The sequence below is a fragment of the Mytilus trossulus genome, chromosome 3, assembly GCF_036588685.1.
Source record: "Mytilus trossulus isolate FHL-02 chromosome 3, PNRI_Mtr1.1.1.hap1, whole genome shotgun sequence".
In the NCBI taxonomy this organism is placed as follows: domain Eukaryota; kingdom Metazoa; phylum Mollusca; class Bivalvia; order Mytilida; family Mytilidae; genus Mytilus; species Mytilus trossulus.
The window spans coordinates 34,981,385-34,999,015 of NC_086375.1; the positions used below are offsets into that span (position 1 = coordinate 34,981,385).

A 17,631-nucleotide genomic window follows, 5' to 3' on the forward strand; every position below is an offset into this window, starting at 1 on the left:
CTTTTTTATAATAAAAGATTCCGTAACGTAAAATGGCAAATGATTTTATTTACAGCGGCGAAGTTATATTTCTATATAAAAAACAAACTCCATTACAAATTTGATTTGAGATCATTTTTATACAACCGCAAAAATTGAAAACTTTTTGGTTGTACATTGGTATCACGTTGGCATCATTGTCTTCATCCAAAGACATTCGGTTTTCGCACTCTAACTTCAGTAAAAGTAAAATAGAAATATATGAAATTTAGACACAAGATTTATGACCATGAAAGGAAGGGTGGAATTGATTTGGGGTATTTTGGTCTCAACAGTTTAGGAATAAGGGGCCAAATTAGCATTGTTCTTGGTTTTTGCTCTATAACTTAAGTATTGGTAAACAGAAGGTCTATGGCCACATAAGGAGGGTTGTGATAGATTTTGGTAATTTTAATTCCAACAGTGTAGGATTTAGGGGCCAAAAACAGGCCCCAAATAAGCATTTTTCTTGGTTTTTGAACAATAACTTTAGTATAAGTTAATAGAAATCTATAAAGGTTTATGACCACAAAAGGAAGGTTTGGATTAATTTTGGAGTTTTGGTCCCAAGGAATAAGGGGCCAAAATTAAACTTTGTTTGATTTCATCAAAAAATGAATTACGGTATTGTGCTTCTTTGATATGCCAAATCTAACCATGTCCAAATTCTTAATTTTAGGTCCTGTTTTCTAATTGGTCTACATTAAAGTCCAAAGGGTCAAAATTAAAATAAGCTTGATTTTAATAAAAATTGAATTCTTGGGGTTCTTTGATATGGTGAGTCTTAACATGTACTTAGATTTTTGATTATGGGCCCAGTTTTCAAGTTGGTCCAAATAGGGTCAAAAATTATTATACTAAGTATTGTGCAATAGCAAGAAATTTTCAATTGCGCAGTATTCTGCAATAGCAAGAAATCTTCAATTGCACAGTATTGTTCAATAGCAAGAAATGTTCAATTGCACAGTATTGCACACTAGCAAGAAATCTCCAATTGCACAGTATTGTGCAATATCAAGAAATTTTTAATTGCACAGTATTGCACAATAGCAAGAAATATCTAATTGCACAATATTGCGCAATAGCAAGAAATTTTCAATTGCACAGTATTGCCAATAGCCAGGAATATTCAATTGCACAGGATTGTCCCGTTTTCAAATTGGTCTACATTAAGATCCAAAGGGCCAAAAATTGAACTTTGTTTCATTTCAACAAAAATTGAATTCTTAGGATTCAAACGCATTGATCTCAGCAATTTCTTCACTGTCGTTCCCTCAATAACTGCATTAAACAGTTTCTAATCATTATTCATTCAAAACCATTTTATTATACCAATGCCTCACACACAACATATTATAGTATACTGTTGTCTATCAGTCCATCATCCACACTTCAGACAATAACTAGAAAACACTTCCCCCTACTCTCAAGAAACTTTGTTGAAATGTTTATATCTATTGACATTAGCTCCACATCGATTTTATAAATTTTAGAATTTTCATTTCCATGTTATGAAGAGAGATTTTATCCTTAAAAAAGAGAGAATTTTCCAATTTTGAACAATAACACAAAAATGCATCCATCATCTTTAATTAAACTTTGGGGAATTGTTTACACTATTGACCTAAGGTCCCTTTTGATTGTAATAAATTTCAGATTATACATTTCTGTGTTATGAATTTTTATATATGCTAAAAAAAAAAAAGGGATTTTATAGTTTTTGGACACCTATAAGTGCAGGAGTTTCTGGCTACATTGAAAACCCATTGGAGGTCTTCAGCTGTTGTCTACTCTATGGTTGGGTTGTTGTCACTTTGTCACTTTCCTTATTTCCTATCTTAATTATTCACATAAACACTTCCACATCATTTTATAAAACTTGGGTGAATTGTCTATGTCTGTTGACTTCAGCTATTATACATTCCAAAATTTAAAACACGATTAACAACTACAGGTCCCCAAATAGCCTTCAACAATGACAAAAGCTCATACTGCACAGTCAGCTATAAAAGACCTTAAAATGAAATTTAAAAACAAATGAAATGAGAAAACAAATAGACTAATAATTGTACAAAACAAAATAGTTCAACCTTTAAGCAAGCTTTAAAGGAATCAAGACATATCATGCGCTTAGAGTGCAGCTATTTATTTATTAACAAACTCCATATTCAAACACTCAAACAACTAATTCATAGAGAGGGGTGGAAGTTGAAGCCACCTTTTTTATCAGTCAATGCATTTGAATGAAGACATGTACACATCAACTCAATTTGTTAATACACATTTCCAGTCTAGCTTTCAATACATTTCTAACGACCTTTAACCCCACTGACAATTTGCGTCTGTGTCCATACTTGTTCTATATAAAAAAAAATCTATTTTTTTCCCAAATGTAGTTCACTACACTGTAAAAACTATATTGAAAAGTGCAAGTGTCATTTTTCCTATAAATTGCACTGTCGGATTTATTGTTACAAAACATCACGGTAAATGAAATGATTACAAAATTACAAAATAACAAATGTATTTAGTTAACGTAGAATTGGTACTTTTCAACTTCTCAATCTAAACGCCGGGTAATTATATATCAATTTGTCGACCAAAATAAATCTATTGGGGCAATTTAGTGTAATCCGTCTCTGGTGAAATTTCTTATTGTAACATTATATTCTTAAAATAGTCTGTACATGTCGAAAGTATGTATAGCCGGAAACATATCAAAGACACAATACGGGCTAACATACCTTCACACCACAATCTGATTATTCTGCAGTTCAAATTTTACATATATGAACGATGATAAACCGTTCTTAAAATTTGAAGAATTAATTGCGAAGAGTTGTCTCTCCAAATCTTTTACATCTTTAATTAGATCGTCTTTAAATTTTATAATCTACGAAATTAATGCCAAGTTTTTCTTTCCAGTTTAAAATTGATATGAGTGTTGATACATCAATTATAAACTCCGTGGGAACTCCTTTGAAATCTTAGGAAACCGGAGATTAAAAATAGCCTTTTGATGATATGATACACCGCGTATTTATTATCATCGTTTCGTTCGGAATATCACAAGATTTACGGTTGTTGCCAGAATTTGGATTTTACCAATGATTTTATTGAAAAGCCAGATAAAATTCACTTTAAATTAAAATTAGCAAAATTAATTGTTTTAGCAGGGAAGCTAGAGTGCATATATATTTAATGAAAAAAAAGAAGTTTCAATTTCAATTATAATTATATTATTTTTGTACTTCCTTAGATTTCAAACTTTCACCTAAAATTTAAATTTCCTCCATAAATGGTTTGATCTGTATAGTATACCCACGTTAAGTACCCTGCCATGTCCACTCTGTGTGGGTTTTTTTAAGAAATATTTCTGCTTTGTATCGATCTGACGATTGATACTTTTAGTTTTTTCTCATGTTGTATTGTTACACCACTGTCCCAGGTTAGAGGAGGGCTCGGCTTCAACTTGACTAGTTTAACCCCGCCATATTTTATATGTGTATGTCCCAAATGATGAGCCTGTAATTCAGAGGATTTCGTTTGTTGCTGTATATCATATTTGTTTTTCGTTAATTGTTTTGTATATAAATTATGCGGTTAGTTTTCTCGTTTGAATATTGTGTTACATTTGTCATTTTGGAAGCCTTTTATACGGCTGATTATGCGGTATGGGTTTTGCTCATTGTCGAAGGCCGTACGGTGACCAATAGTTGGTGTCAATTGGTATCTTATGGAGAGTTGTCTCATTGACATATGTTATCTTTATATAAACTAGTATATCATCATATTGTGTGGTTTTTTTTATACAATCCGGTTTACCAGCATATATATATAAAAGTAAATGTCCATGAATAATACCCGTCATCTTCAATAGCCAAGGGTTACGAGGAGTAAAACAATAAAAAAAAATCCTTTCTTTTGTAACAGGGAAGTACGCGTTAGTGTGTCATATCGTGAATCAATATACATGTACTTTCTTTCCATTTAAAAAATAAAATATTTTATTAACTTCCTTCTTACAAGACTTGTCATTTTTTAATTGTTTTTTTTTCAAGTTTCAAATTGATTTTAGTTTTTTTATAATTGAAAAAAAGTTATGTTCAAGCATTCGTTTAATCTGAGATAAACCATTTACCAGAATGTCCTACCACAAAGCAGGCAGGTAATCTGTTGAAAAATTATACATATCTAGATGTGAAGATACAATTGTAATCGCCAATTTACAGCATAGGATAAATAACACATCGCGAAATTTTCGCTGTTTTTAGTCTTGTTTCATGGTTTGGATATGGTCAGTCCGTTATAACTTAGCACGATTTCTTTTGGTATAACCATTTATATGTTTGTCATTTTTTTCTTTGCTGATTTCGGCACACCTCATCTATAACTCCCTCAGGCAAAGTTGGCTTTAGATGAATTTGGCTATTTATTTTAGGTATTTTTGACATATAACTTTTCAACGGTTTCGGTACTTATACATCTTCGGATTTCAAATGTTTGGCTTTGAGCGTTCCTGATGAAGGTAAATCCAGAAAAGCGCTTCGGACGCAAGGAATTAATAACTTGTTGTTTTTAATATTCTATAACCCTAAGTCTATATAAAACATCATTTTAGAAACAAACAGAAAAGAAGAAAAGTCGATACTTTACACTCAACAAAAAAGAAACATAGAGGACCGATTAATCAAGAAATAAACACACAAGAAAACAGATGACAACAAATAAGTGAATACCAAACTTTCCTAGCAAGTAGTTAACACGGTCGTACATAAATGCAAAATTGCAGTAAGAACAAATTGCAAGATATGGAAATTACCGTTACTGTGTAGAAGAACAGTGGTTAAAACTTGTGGCTTAAGCAACTCTAAAACTATTGTGTATAAAAACTGTGTGTCAACAATGCGATTTCTGATTGTCATTGCGAACCTAGAATGCTGCTATGCAGCAGCATCCTGCTACATTATACCTTCGGCAGAAATTAGAATAGAAAAGGAAACGGAGAATATGTAAAAGAGGCAACAAACCGATCAAAGAGCAGAAAACGAGAGCAACGAGGACATTCCACACACGGAGGCGGGATTCAGGTGGTTAAGCTGATTCAGCATAAAATTGCTATAACAATTGTATGTCACGCCTATAACTAAATCGAACATCCATCGCTACAAAACCTACTGTTGGTATTCTAGGGTAAACTACATATATAGTTTTAAGTTAACACAAACAGTCGCATTGCTAAATGCAGAGTATGATCACGAAGCCCGCGTTATAGACAAGTGTTGACCAGGTACACGTATGTGCAAGTGTTCGTTGGTGTTACCTTAAAGAACTAAACTTTAACTTTGAGAAACTGATGAAAATTTAATAAGTGGTGAGTCACGTATTTTTCTCAATAGAAAGTAAAAAACTATCCCAATTATAGGGGCCCGAAATGAGGATTTTACACCGTGTACACATGTGCGGAAGTTTACAAATTTAGCGATGGGAGCGTCATGATATGAGCAGCAATATCTAACAGAACATACCTAGTGTATACCAAAGACATAAATAGCTCAACATTATAGAGACGATACCTTGCAGTCACAATGCTACCAACCGACCTCTAGATGCAGATATTCGAGCAATGATACAACAAACGAAAAAAAACCCCAACATTTTATGCGAATCATGCCGAAGAGATGCGGAATAAAATTAGCCGGACATGATACTAACAATCGATGTTAACGGAAATTGACCTAATTTATCGCTTTTGACTGTTTTAATCAAGCCATTGTCCAGTATCCTGTATAACTTTCATGTCTGATTTTTTTTGCTCTGAAAACTAAAGTTAACAGAATAACATTTATCCCAGGCATATATAACATAAGCCGTTTTTGGCACAACGTTTTAGAATTTTGTACTTATTTGGCTTTCTAATCTTTTTTTATATGAGCGTCACTGATGAGTCTTCTGCAGACGAAACGCAAGTCTGGCGAATTAAATCATAAGCCTGGTACCTTTGATAACTATTTACTCCACTGGGTCGATGCCTCTGCTGGTGGACGTTTGACCCCCGAGGGTATCACCAGCCCAATAGTCAGCACTTCGGTTTTGACATGAATATCAATGACCGGTATATGGTATTTTTTATAAATTTTCTGTTTGCAAAAGTAAGAATTATTCGAAATACTAAGGAATTTCTGATACCAGGCGTTGATAACCTAAGCCTTATGTGGAACAACCTTTTAGAATTTTTGGTCATAAATGCTCTCCAACTTTGTACTTATTTTGCTTTCTGACTACTAGTATTTTGATTTTAGCGTCACTGATGAGTCTTTTGCAGACAAAACGCGCGTCTTGTGTCTTAAATTATAAGCCTGGTACCTTTGATATAACTATTTAGAAATTCTTACTATGCGTTTCTTTTTTTTTTTAATTACAGAGATTTTAAATTACACAGAATAAACTAATATTCCATGGCCCATTATTTTTTTCTTCAAATAATCATATATCTTTTTCTTCAAGGAAGTTGTTGTATTTCAGATTAAATAAGTATTCTTAATCGAATGCCTCAAATAAATATATTCAATTACATGTATGTTATTATGTATGCATGTATCCAATATGGTTAATGTAGTCGAAGCGTTCATCTGGATGTTTTTTTTTTGTGTATTCCTATGATAATGTACATGTAAAATTCACTAATAATAGATTCAACACTTTCAAAAACAGTGATTGAACCCTTATGAATGTTAATGTATGTGAAGGGGCACTTCAAGACAAGATTTTAATTCCAATTTCCATTTACGTCGTTAAAAGGTAGAGGAGTAAAGCTAAGTTAAATGATAACCTTTTTTTATGTTATGTTATATCATCTTATAGTATATATATTGTATCAAATTCAAATGGAGATTTATAAAATTATAAATCGTTATCATTTTGATCCCAGTGATCCACCCTATGCCTAAACCTTTCAAGTGGACACTTCCTTGTCGTCAAACCAATTGAAATTTTTAATTAGAGCGAGTGAAAATAGAAAAAAGTTTCTTCCGCAAAATACATATGTTTCCGTGTTAGAATAAAAAATGATGGCTACAAATGAATGTGCTAATTGTCGGGAGTTAAAAGAGATTAAAGCTATTGCAAGACAGGTATTGAAGAAGTACGATGAACTGCTGGAAAAGTATAAGCAGAACGAACAGCAGTACGATGAAGTTGTTAAAACACTCAAAGAAAGGGAGGCCATGTTGGATGACATGAAAGGTCTAATCGAACCTGCCGTTTCTGAACACGAACGACTGATTGTAAAATATGACATTGAAGTAAACTGCAGAAATGAGGCTGAAAATATTGCCCGAAAAGTGACCTCACAAAACATTACGTTAAAACGTCAATCGCAGGCTTTACTTTGCCATTTGGAAAAGATTGATATAACCCAAATACCAGAGGAAATTCTCGAGGAACCAGAAGAGGAAGAGGAGACCGCAGGGTACAAGGAATACACGGACAAGCTTAACAACACAATCAAAGATCTAGAGGAAAAAGTTTCTCACTATGTCACCTCTCTCACTACAGCTACGGAGGAGTTGTCTACAGAACGTGAAAACAACTTTCGACTCCAACAGAAAAATGAACATTTAAAACAAAGCCTCAATCAAACTGAGAACACGTTAACTCAGTACCAAAATGCTATGACGGAGTTATCTACAATGTCAGAGTCAGCGTATGAAGAATATGAACATTTGAAAAGCAAGTATGAAATCGAAGCTCAACAGAGGACTGAAGCAGAGAATAAAATGCAAAAGATCAAAGCACAAAATGAAGCAATGAAAACACAGAGTACAATTCTTATGTCAAAAGTGGCTAATGACCAACATCTGATTCTTGCGTTATGTAAAATTGAGGAGTTGGAGGAGGACAAAACCAATTTAGAAAGGGATGTGGGCGATTTGAAAGAGCAAATGTCTAATGAAACAAATGAGGAAGCTCTGACACAGCTTGAGGAGGAAAGGGATAAACTGTCTGTCGAGATTGAGGATTTAACAAAGAAAGTGACAAATTATGAGCAACTATATTCTAATCTTGAAAGACAGTATAAAGAGCTGGAAATGAAACTTGAAGAGGCATTGAGTCCACCCATACCACCACCGCCACCTTTGCCACCACCGCCATCGACCTCGACGTCAAAGGGATTCCTAGCAAGAATAAGGGGTAACAAAAAGAAGAAACCGGTTGTTGGTCAACAGACAGGTGTAGATGAAAAGGGGTATGGCAAAGCACTGGAAGAAATGATGAAGAGGATCAATTCTGGAAAGCCAATACTGAAGGAGAATGCGCGCCAAATTAAAGAAAAGCCAGATGCGAACGACGGTGAAAATCCTGGTGCCATGCTAGAGCTACATAGTGTACTCAATCGGTTTAAGAATACGCAAAGAAAAAGTGGAAGTTTGTCGTCACGTCCTGTAAATAGTATAGAACCGGAATCAGAACTTGCCAAAGCATTTGTCTTGAAGAAATCAAAACCAAAAAGTGGACCTCAATCGTCACTTCCGGTAAATAGCGTTGAACCTCAATCTGAACTTGCCAAAGCGTTTCGACGAGTTAAATGGGAAGACAGTCAGACGAATGAATAATATACAAGGATATTATGTATGCATATTTTAAACAGTTTTATTATATACACACGTTAGTGGAATTTCGAAGTTTTGAATGACCAGAAAGTTTGTTTTAATCTGTTATCCAATAGTAAACTATCATTTGAACATACTATTGACAGGAATATAAACTGTTATCAGGCAAGGATTTGTAATCATATCAGTTATGCTGTCTGTCTTGTTTCGCTTGTAAATGTGCGTTAAATGACTTCTTTCCTAATTTTAGATCACAGCAATTCAATACTATTTATTGAAATTAAATGTGCAATTAAATAAGATAACGAGAAATTTGAATTGTATCTCCTCGGAAATAACAATTGAAATAGTGATAAATGAGAAAATATGATTTTGTTGTTATTGAGACTGATTTAGTAAAGTTTTTCTAAACTTGGTTCCGAATCCCATATTTGACTGCTTTGTGAATTTTTACTACACAGCATATTGTTATAATTTTTCAATGATAAATACTGTCTAAATCAACGAAAAGAAAGAAAAAGAATATCATAAGAATATCTTCACACCTTTTTTATGCATTTGAAATAGAGATTGACAATAGTTAACAAAAGTACCAGGATTATAATTTAATACGCCAGACGAGCGTTTCGCCTACACAAGACTCATCAGTGATACTCAGAAAAAAATACGATGCTTAATTCATATATTTAATGAACATGGACTATTCAGCATATAGAATTGTCTTTCTTAATTATAGAATTAGCAACTTTTTTACATTTTATCAATAGCTTTCATGAACATAGAAAAGTATCTTACATTGTTTTAGTATACAAATATTAGTGGTTTCTGTTGGCTTTTCATAATGTTGTTAATATTTTACTCGTCTGGTATTTTGGACAAATGTTCCCGTTTCCCCGTAATTAATGTTTATTTTATTTTACATTCAGAATATGTAAATTATTCAGACTACTTTTCAAAGTCGAGCAAAAAAAGATATAAGAGAGAGAGAACAACGACTGATATGCTATTAATTTGATGAAAAAATGTTTTAACAAAACAAATTAAACATCACGGTAAAACAAAATGCTCGAATTCATCAACCTTCGGAACGACTGGCAAACAAATGTCATATTGATGACTTGGAACAGAAATTTACCGAAGAAAATGGTTAGTTTAAACTAATAATACAGCTAGCCACCCATAGTTATTTTTATTGAATAGGTTCGTTGCATTGACATACCTGTGGGAGAAACAACCCAGTCAAAGATCTGTTCAAAATGACAATAATTTGGAGACAGCAGCCAAAATTTGTGTAAAAATGCATCATAGATATATATCATAAATGACTTAAAATATCAAAACAAACTTAACAATAACAAACATACAATAAAATCGAACAAAACTGAAAAAAAAGAAAAAAAAAGTAAAACAAAACAACATTTACAAATTTACCGATAATGTAGAAATTATGTTATCAAGTATATAAACAATGTACTAATGAATTGAATGCTTCTTATTGTAAATTTATTGGGGTGTAAAAGCGTTGACCGAAGTACATTTTGTATGAAGCGCGGAAGCGCTTCATTCTAAAAATGTACGCACGGTCAACGCTTTACAACCCTATAAAGTTACAAAAAGAAGCATTCAATACTTATAATTACATTTTTCATGAAAACACGATTTTTATCCAGTTTTATTTAATTCACCTGTGCACTTTATTGTGGGACCTCGTGTCATTTTGCATGATAAATTTTATTGTCTAATTCAATTGTTTACGGAATAACATGTGATGTGCAGTTAGCCAATCAGAATAACGTATTATAATGAAACTTGCATCTAATATCATTATAATGGATTACAAAATGAAAATAACACAATACAAATTTTATGCGAACGAATCCCAAAACTACACCAAATAAAAAGTCCGGTCAAGAGTTATATTTAAAGGCAATTGTAGTATACCGCTGTTAAAATCGATTAAGAGTAATCAAAATCCGGGTCACAAAAACTAAAACCGAGGAAAACATATTAACTATTATATAATATGAGAAAAACTAAGGCACAACAGAAGCACTGAACTGCTGACAATTTTAACACAAACGCAAACAAATATAGACACGGTCTATTTGATAACAACTGCCTTATTCCTGACTTATACGACCAATGGGAAGATGATAAAGTCAAACAAAAGACACAAAGTAAAAAAAAAAATAAAAAAATACTCAACATCCGTTCCCAGCATAGATAACTAAATAGTTGTTTCCTAGTATGTCACGAAATTACTGTATCATATGGATGTCTTTTTTGGACAAAATAACAGCCAACAACACCGAAAATTTAAGAAAAAAGGAGCAAATCCAACAATAGGTTCGGCTTCGTTTCCTTCTTGAAAATTTGCACAACACACCTACATCTATTCAGAGTCAATTCTTCGTGCAATTTTCTACACCTGACAGTAAAATGTCTCATTGGCAATCATTCCATATTTATTCTTATTTTCATATAACCTGTTAAACCAAGTACATTTGTAGCATATTTCTTTCTATTGCAACATTAATTTGAAGATTTTTTTTGTGCGCAATTAAGAAAAATTACACAAAAGTACAACTCTTGTGAAAACTAAATTTTTATCTTGATATATCTTCATAAATATCCTTTTTGGTTTCCTCTTTCATCAAATTACACTGTATCAATAGTTCTCTACATTTAGGATGTGACCCTCTATATTAAGATAGTATTTTATTTTTTTGTACCACGAATTAAAGAAAGCGATTTTTTTGACATACATAATCGTATTGATACAAAAAAGTAAAATGAAAAAAGAAAGCTGAACTCTGAGGAAAATTCAAAACGGAAAGCCCCTTTTCAAATGTAATGATCAAAAGATCAAACACATCAAAAGAATGCATTACTGTCAATATTCCTTAGTACAGGCATTTTCTTATGTAGAAAATGGTGGATTAAACCTGTTTTTTGCTAGCTTAACCTCTCAATTGTGCTCACCAAATCTACATACTTCATTGTTTGATTAAAAAAAAAGTAAAATCACAAAAAAAACCAACTCCGAGATTTAAAACGGAAAGTCCCTAAACGTCCTTTTTGGCTTCGCCAATTGGTGACTTATAGCATTAGCCGTATTCTCCTTAAATCAATTGTTCCTCTGAGAAAGCCATCTAACAACCGAAGGGAAACGTAAGGCAAAAAAATCAGTATCTACAAAAATGCTTTTTACGCCAGATACACTTTTCGTATACAGGTGCCAAGGCTCCGTGTTGAAGGCCGTACTTTAACCTATAATGGTTTAATTTTTAAATTGTTATTTGGATGGAGAGTTGTCTCATTGGCACTCACACCACATCCTCCTATATCTTGTTACACTCGAATCAAAACAGTTGGAAGACCAAATCATATACGAAATTGAAGAACTTAAAAACTAAATATGCAAAAGGTTGTTCTAAATTGGACTAATGGATAAATAGCTGTGGCTAGAAAACGTTTTATTAGAATAATTCAAAATTCTATTAACAGTTAATCAAATTAAAATATCAGTGACATTTCATGTCAACACAAAAGTGCAGACTACTGGACTAGTGATGCCCAGGAATAGATTACCTTTTATTAGCTAAATTGGCAAATTCGTACGGTATTTTTTACACTAAATGAATTCCCATTCGTAGTTTATTTTGCCTTTCTAAATAAAGGCAACAGTAGTATACCGCTGTTTTAAACTCGTAAATCCATGGACAAAAAACAAAATCGGGGCAACAAACCAAAACCGAGGGAAACGCATTAAATATAAGAGGAGAACAACGACACAACACCGAAACGCAACAGCACACAGAAACGGACCAAGCAACAGACAATACACCACGAGAATAACAAATATAACATCAAAACCAAATACATGAATATGGGATAGACAAGTACCGTGCCAAGTCTTATCTCAAAAATAAGAGAAAACAGAAACGACTCAACGTTAAAATGCAACACACACACAGAAACGAACAATATTATAACAATGGCCATCTTCCTGACTTGGTACAGGACACTTTTAAAGGGGAATAAAAGTGGTGGGTTGAACCTGGTTTTAAGGCATGCCAAACCTCGCACTTTAATGGCACAGTTAAATATAACATTGAAATGAAAACAAAATATTACAGGACTACAATACAAATAAAAAGCAGAACATATTAGACAAAGAAAAGCATGATTAATAGATAACAAAAAGCATCATGTTTAAAATTCAATACGCCAAAAACGCGTCTAGTCCACACGAGACTCACCAGTGACGAAAAAAATACAAAATTGTACAGCACTGAAGATCAAAAGTTGAAAAGGTTTTGCCAAATACGGCATTGTTTGTATGCCCAGGATAAGAACATTCATATTATATAAAACAATTCACACTATTGCAAACAGTAAATTTTAACAAATGAATATGAAAGAGATATACATAATGAAACTGAAGTAAAAACTAATTACAGAAAACTAAACCCGAATACATAACTTTGTTGATGCCGGCGTTATTGATAGACTTTTGTTGTCGAAACGCAAAACTGAGCTACAAAGTATTAAGCCTGGTATATATGATGAGTCAATTAATTACACTTAATAAAACTGTGAAGGGAGAGAATAATAAGATCTCACTGGATTTCAAAACAACCAAGTTTGGTTATGAATAAAACACTTTCACATCGAAACAGTAAAGATTGCTTGTAGAACGAAACAGTAAAGATTGCTCGTAGATTGAAAAATGTTCGGTCCGAGGGAACTATTTTAGAAAGCGTAATTGTTCGAAATCCTATAATAATTTTCTTATTGACAGCGTAAGAGAATGCTTAGCCATAAGAAGAAGAAAAAATATGAGGTTTAACATCCGACTTAATCCAACATTTCTTGAACTTGAGATAAAGGATACAACAGATACAGGTACTTCTGTCTCATATCTTGGATTACATCTAGAATTTTTCAATGAGTATCAGTTGAAAACAAACCTTTATGACAAAAGAGATTATTTCAGCTTCCCTATCGTGAACTTTCCATGTTTACATGTAGCAACATTCCAGCAGGGCGTACATACGGAATATATATCTCCAAGTTGATGGGATACTCCAGGGCTGGTATTTCCCATCATGATTTTTTGATAGAGGAGTGTTGCTCACAAGGGATCTATTAGAACAAGAGTTCCAAATGGCGAAGTTGAAATCATCCCTTCGTAAATTTTACGGACGCCATCACGTGTTGTTTGACCGTTACGGAATTTCCGTTTTACAAATGATAGCGAATATGTTCCTACTGTCGTGACTACAATCCCGTCTGCTTTTCCCGAATGTGACCTGCCGAATCACACTTATAACCTGGTTTGTTCTAACATGATCAACACGACGGATGTCACAAGTGAAGCACCTGTATATCCTTCCGGAGCACCTGAGATCACCCTCATCAGTTTTTGGTGGGGTTCGTATTGCCCAGTCTTTAGTTTTCTATAATGTGTTTAGGGTACTATTGTTTGTCTGTTTGTCTTTATCTTTTTTAGCCATGGCATTGTCGACTTATGAATTTGAATTTCCCTTTGGTATCTTGGCCTCTCTTTTTCTTCATCAGTCTTTAGTACGTCAGCAATTTGTCAATATTTATTTGTTTCATCAAACACTATGTTACTTCAGTATTAAACCGTTTACCAAATTGTTGGTTTGAATTACACCCTATTACATTTTCTTTCACCAAGGACTTGAAAAGACACAGGAAAGACACATGTAGGTTAAACCCTGATAATAGATGGCCACATAGATATAGGTCTTCGCTTTCTAAAGTTTGCAAACGGTAAAATGAGGATTTACGCCAGCATATAGTTTCTAATCAATTGTTTTGTGGGAAATAGGTATATAAATAAATGCATGTCATTTGGCTACAAGTTTTGAAATTTAATCATGATTGTATAAGACTTATTAAAAAATGTTAAAAAAAAAAGGTATTAACTTTTTTAAACAATTTGAAATTAAAAAAAAACAACAGTAGTGTTCAAAGGACAAACCAAACATTAAATGATTTAAACTTAACATTCTCGAAAGAAAGAAACATCAATCACGTATCATTTTGAAAATTGTCAAAAAAGTATTAGATTATGTATGTTTTAAAAGTTTTTATATATTATATTTATGTTTGTTATTCTCGTGGTGTTTTGTCTGATGCTTGGTCCGTTTCTGTGTGTGTTGCGTTTCGGTGTTGTGTCGTTGTTCTCCTCTTATATTTAATGCGTTTCCCTCGGTTTTAGTTTGTTACCCCGATTTTGTTTTTTTTTCCATGGATTTATGAGTTTTGAACAGCGGTATACTACTGTTGCCTTTATTTGTATATGCCATACCAACTAAGTTAATGAAGATAAAATGGAGATGCACCTAGCTGCACTAAGTTGATATAAATCGTCAAAGAGCATGCAACAAGATAATATTGGCTTTGGCCTAATTATGAAATGTAATCTATCATGTTGGTGATTCATCCATATTACCTATATAAATCTATATAGCTAATTAAATAAATGAAAATAACATTTAACTTCATATTTGAAATGAGATTCACTGTTGTTAAAGTAAACTTCGAGATGTACGTATCTATAAAATGTGCTTTAATACTGCTATATCAATTATCACTTTCATATGGAGATTCTCTTGTATCATTTGAAATTGAAGATTACGTTGCTGATAGATTCGTTATGAAAAGAGATTCAGCTAATGGACAAAAATCAGCTCACTTCAAAGAAGGGGCTTGTTTCAACATAAACTTTTGTCTACAAAACTTGACAAAGGTGAAACTATGGAGTGTTGTATATTCTAACGACGGAGCAGATGACGATGTACAGTTTCGTTTAGATGGCATAATGTTTGGCAACCTAACGACAACGTATCATAGCAATTATGGTCATGGATGGGACGAGTTCATACATTATTATCCTAAAGGCCCAAGTTTAACCTTATCACCTGGTAAATATCTTATTTCTGTCAATGTGAGTCACACAGATTATTACGGAATTGAACTGGATCAGTTGAACATCCGAACGAATTCAAATTTTATGGAAAAAACTTTCATATGTTAATTGTCGATGTAGTAATACAGTTTGTTGAAAAGGAAATTGTAAATATATTTACATCTGAAAAGAAACAGTTGATGTACAATTCTGATAAATGGAAAATGTATTTATCTTTTTTTGGTCTTCTCTATCAGCAATAAAATTGATACATAATTCCTCATATACAAATATTATTTACTGTCAGCATTTATTACAGTGAATGTTGATTAAAGAAAAAGAGAAGGCGTACGATTTGTAAGGTGGTCATGAACAACATATCATGTCGTTTAGGAGTAATAAATGATTAATATACTACGTGTTCTGTGACCAAACCATTGTAAAAGAGAGACAAACGTTCGTTTAAGAAGGAAGCATAAATCAGGCCGTTTTTTTTCCATAATTATATACCATTAATTGTGCTTGAGTGAAAGAGGCATACAAAATGCTTGATTCTTATGTCAGTCCCTACATGACATGAAATTGAAGGGCGTTGCAAATAAACTCATCATAGATACCAGGACTAAATTTTGTATATACGCCAGACGCGCGTTTCGTCTACAAAAGACTCACAAGTGACGCTCGAACGGTAAACAAGCAAAAAACTTAGGTCAGGAACATATTTTCTAAAACCATTTTTTAAAATTCTTTCCTACCTTTATAAACTAAACTTTGCGACAAAAGAGATTATTTTAGCTTCTTTTCAAATTGTGAACTTTTCATTTCTATATAGCAAAATTCCATCAGTGCATGCATACGGAGTATATATATATTCTAATTGATACGATATTTCCGGGCTTGTATTTCATGATTTCTGTGATCGAGTGTTGATGCTCACAAGGAACCCATTAAACCAGACTGACGTCATCTCGCGTTGGTTGATCGTCATGGAATAACCATTTCACAGATGATATCGGATATATTCATTTTGTCGTAACTACCATCCCGTTCCTTTTACACAAGTGTGACCTACCAGATTATACTAATTACCAGATTTGAAATATCATGATAAACACGACAGGTGCCACAAATGGAGCTGAATCCGATTACCCTTCCAGAGCACCTGAGGTAATCTCCAGTTTTTGGTGGGGATCGTGTTATTAAGTCGTTATTTGGTCTATGTTGTGTCTTGTGTACTAATATTTATCTGTGTGTCTTTTACTTTTTTTTTTTTATCCTTGGCGTTGTCAGTTTATTTTCGATGTATGAGTTTAAATGTACATTTGGAAACTGTCGCCCCTCTTTTGAATTACGTTTTCATTCAAATACTGCGGATTCATTAATTAACGTGGGTATCAATTTTCGTTGATTGAGGAAACTTGCATTTTCGCGGATATTTGATTTCGTGGTTTTGACGATATTTTCATACAAACCTATAAAAAATTGAAAATTGTTGAACATTCGGAATTCGTTGTCCACATGTTCCCATGAAATAAACGAAATTCGTTATCCACCGAATAAACATCTATCAATAGTGTAGAACGCAAAATAGAAGTTAACTTCCTCTACTAATATTCCAACAGAAAAATAACAACCAACATTCTAATTATGATTTTGATGGTATACACTATTGCTATTGACTAAGGGAGTTGTTTTTAGCGATTTTTGTTTAAATTGTCATTCGTTGTTCTATCGTAAGTAACAACAAGAAAGAAACCAAATATTCTCGGCCTTAAATTGAAATGTCAAATATATACCACACAATGAATCATTTAATTCATTTTTTACAGAAAAATATTCACCTGTATTTTATCAATAACACATTAATTTTGATCAGGTAATATCGAACTATTTAGTAAATTATAAATATCTGTTGAGATGCATGTACTTGTGAGTATCTCTTTGATATTGGTTCAACAGTTGTGTTACTTATGTGAAGGTTCACATTTCACATTTGAAATTGAAAATTTCGTTGTGGATAAGTTTATTATGAGCAGAAGCCGAGCATCTGCATATAAA

General features: G+C 33.0%; 1 protein-coding gene across 1 annotated transcript; it reads left to right on the top strand.

Moving 5' to 3' along the window:
- The first annotated feature begins 7,009 nt into the window (after window positions 1-7,009).
- Window positions 7,010-9,186, top strand: LOC134711323 (shootin-1-like). Its single transcript, XM_063571861.1, has one exon. It carries the CDS (start codon window positions 7,086-7,088, stop codon window positions 8,631-8,633), a length of 1,548 nt encoding a protein of 515 aa, XP_063427931.1. The 5' UTR covers window positions 7,010-7,085; the 3' UTR covers window positions 8,634-9,186.
- The last annotated feature ends 8,445 nt before the right edge of the window (window positions 9,187-17,631 follow it).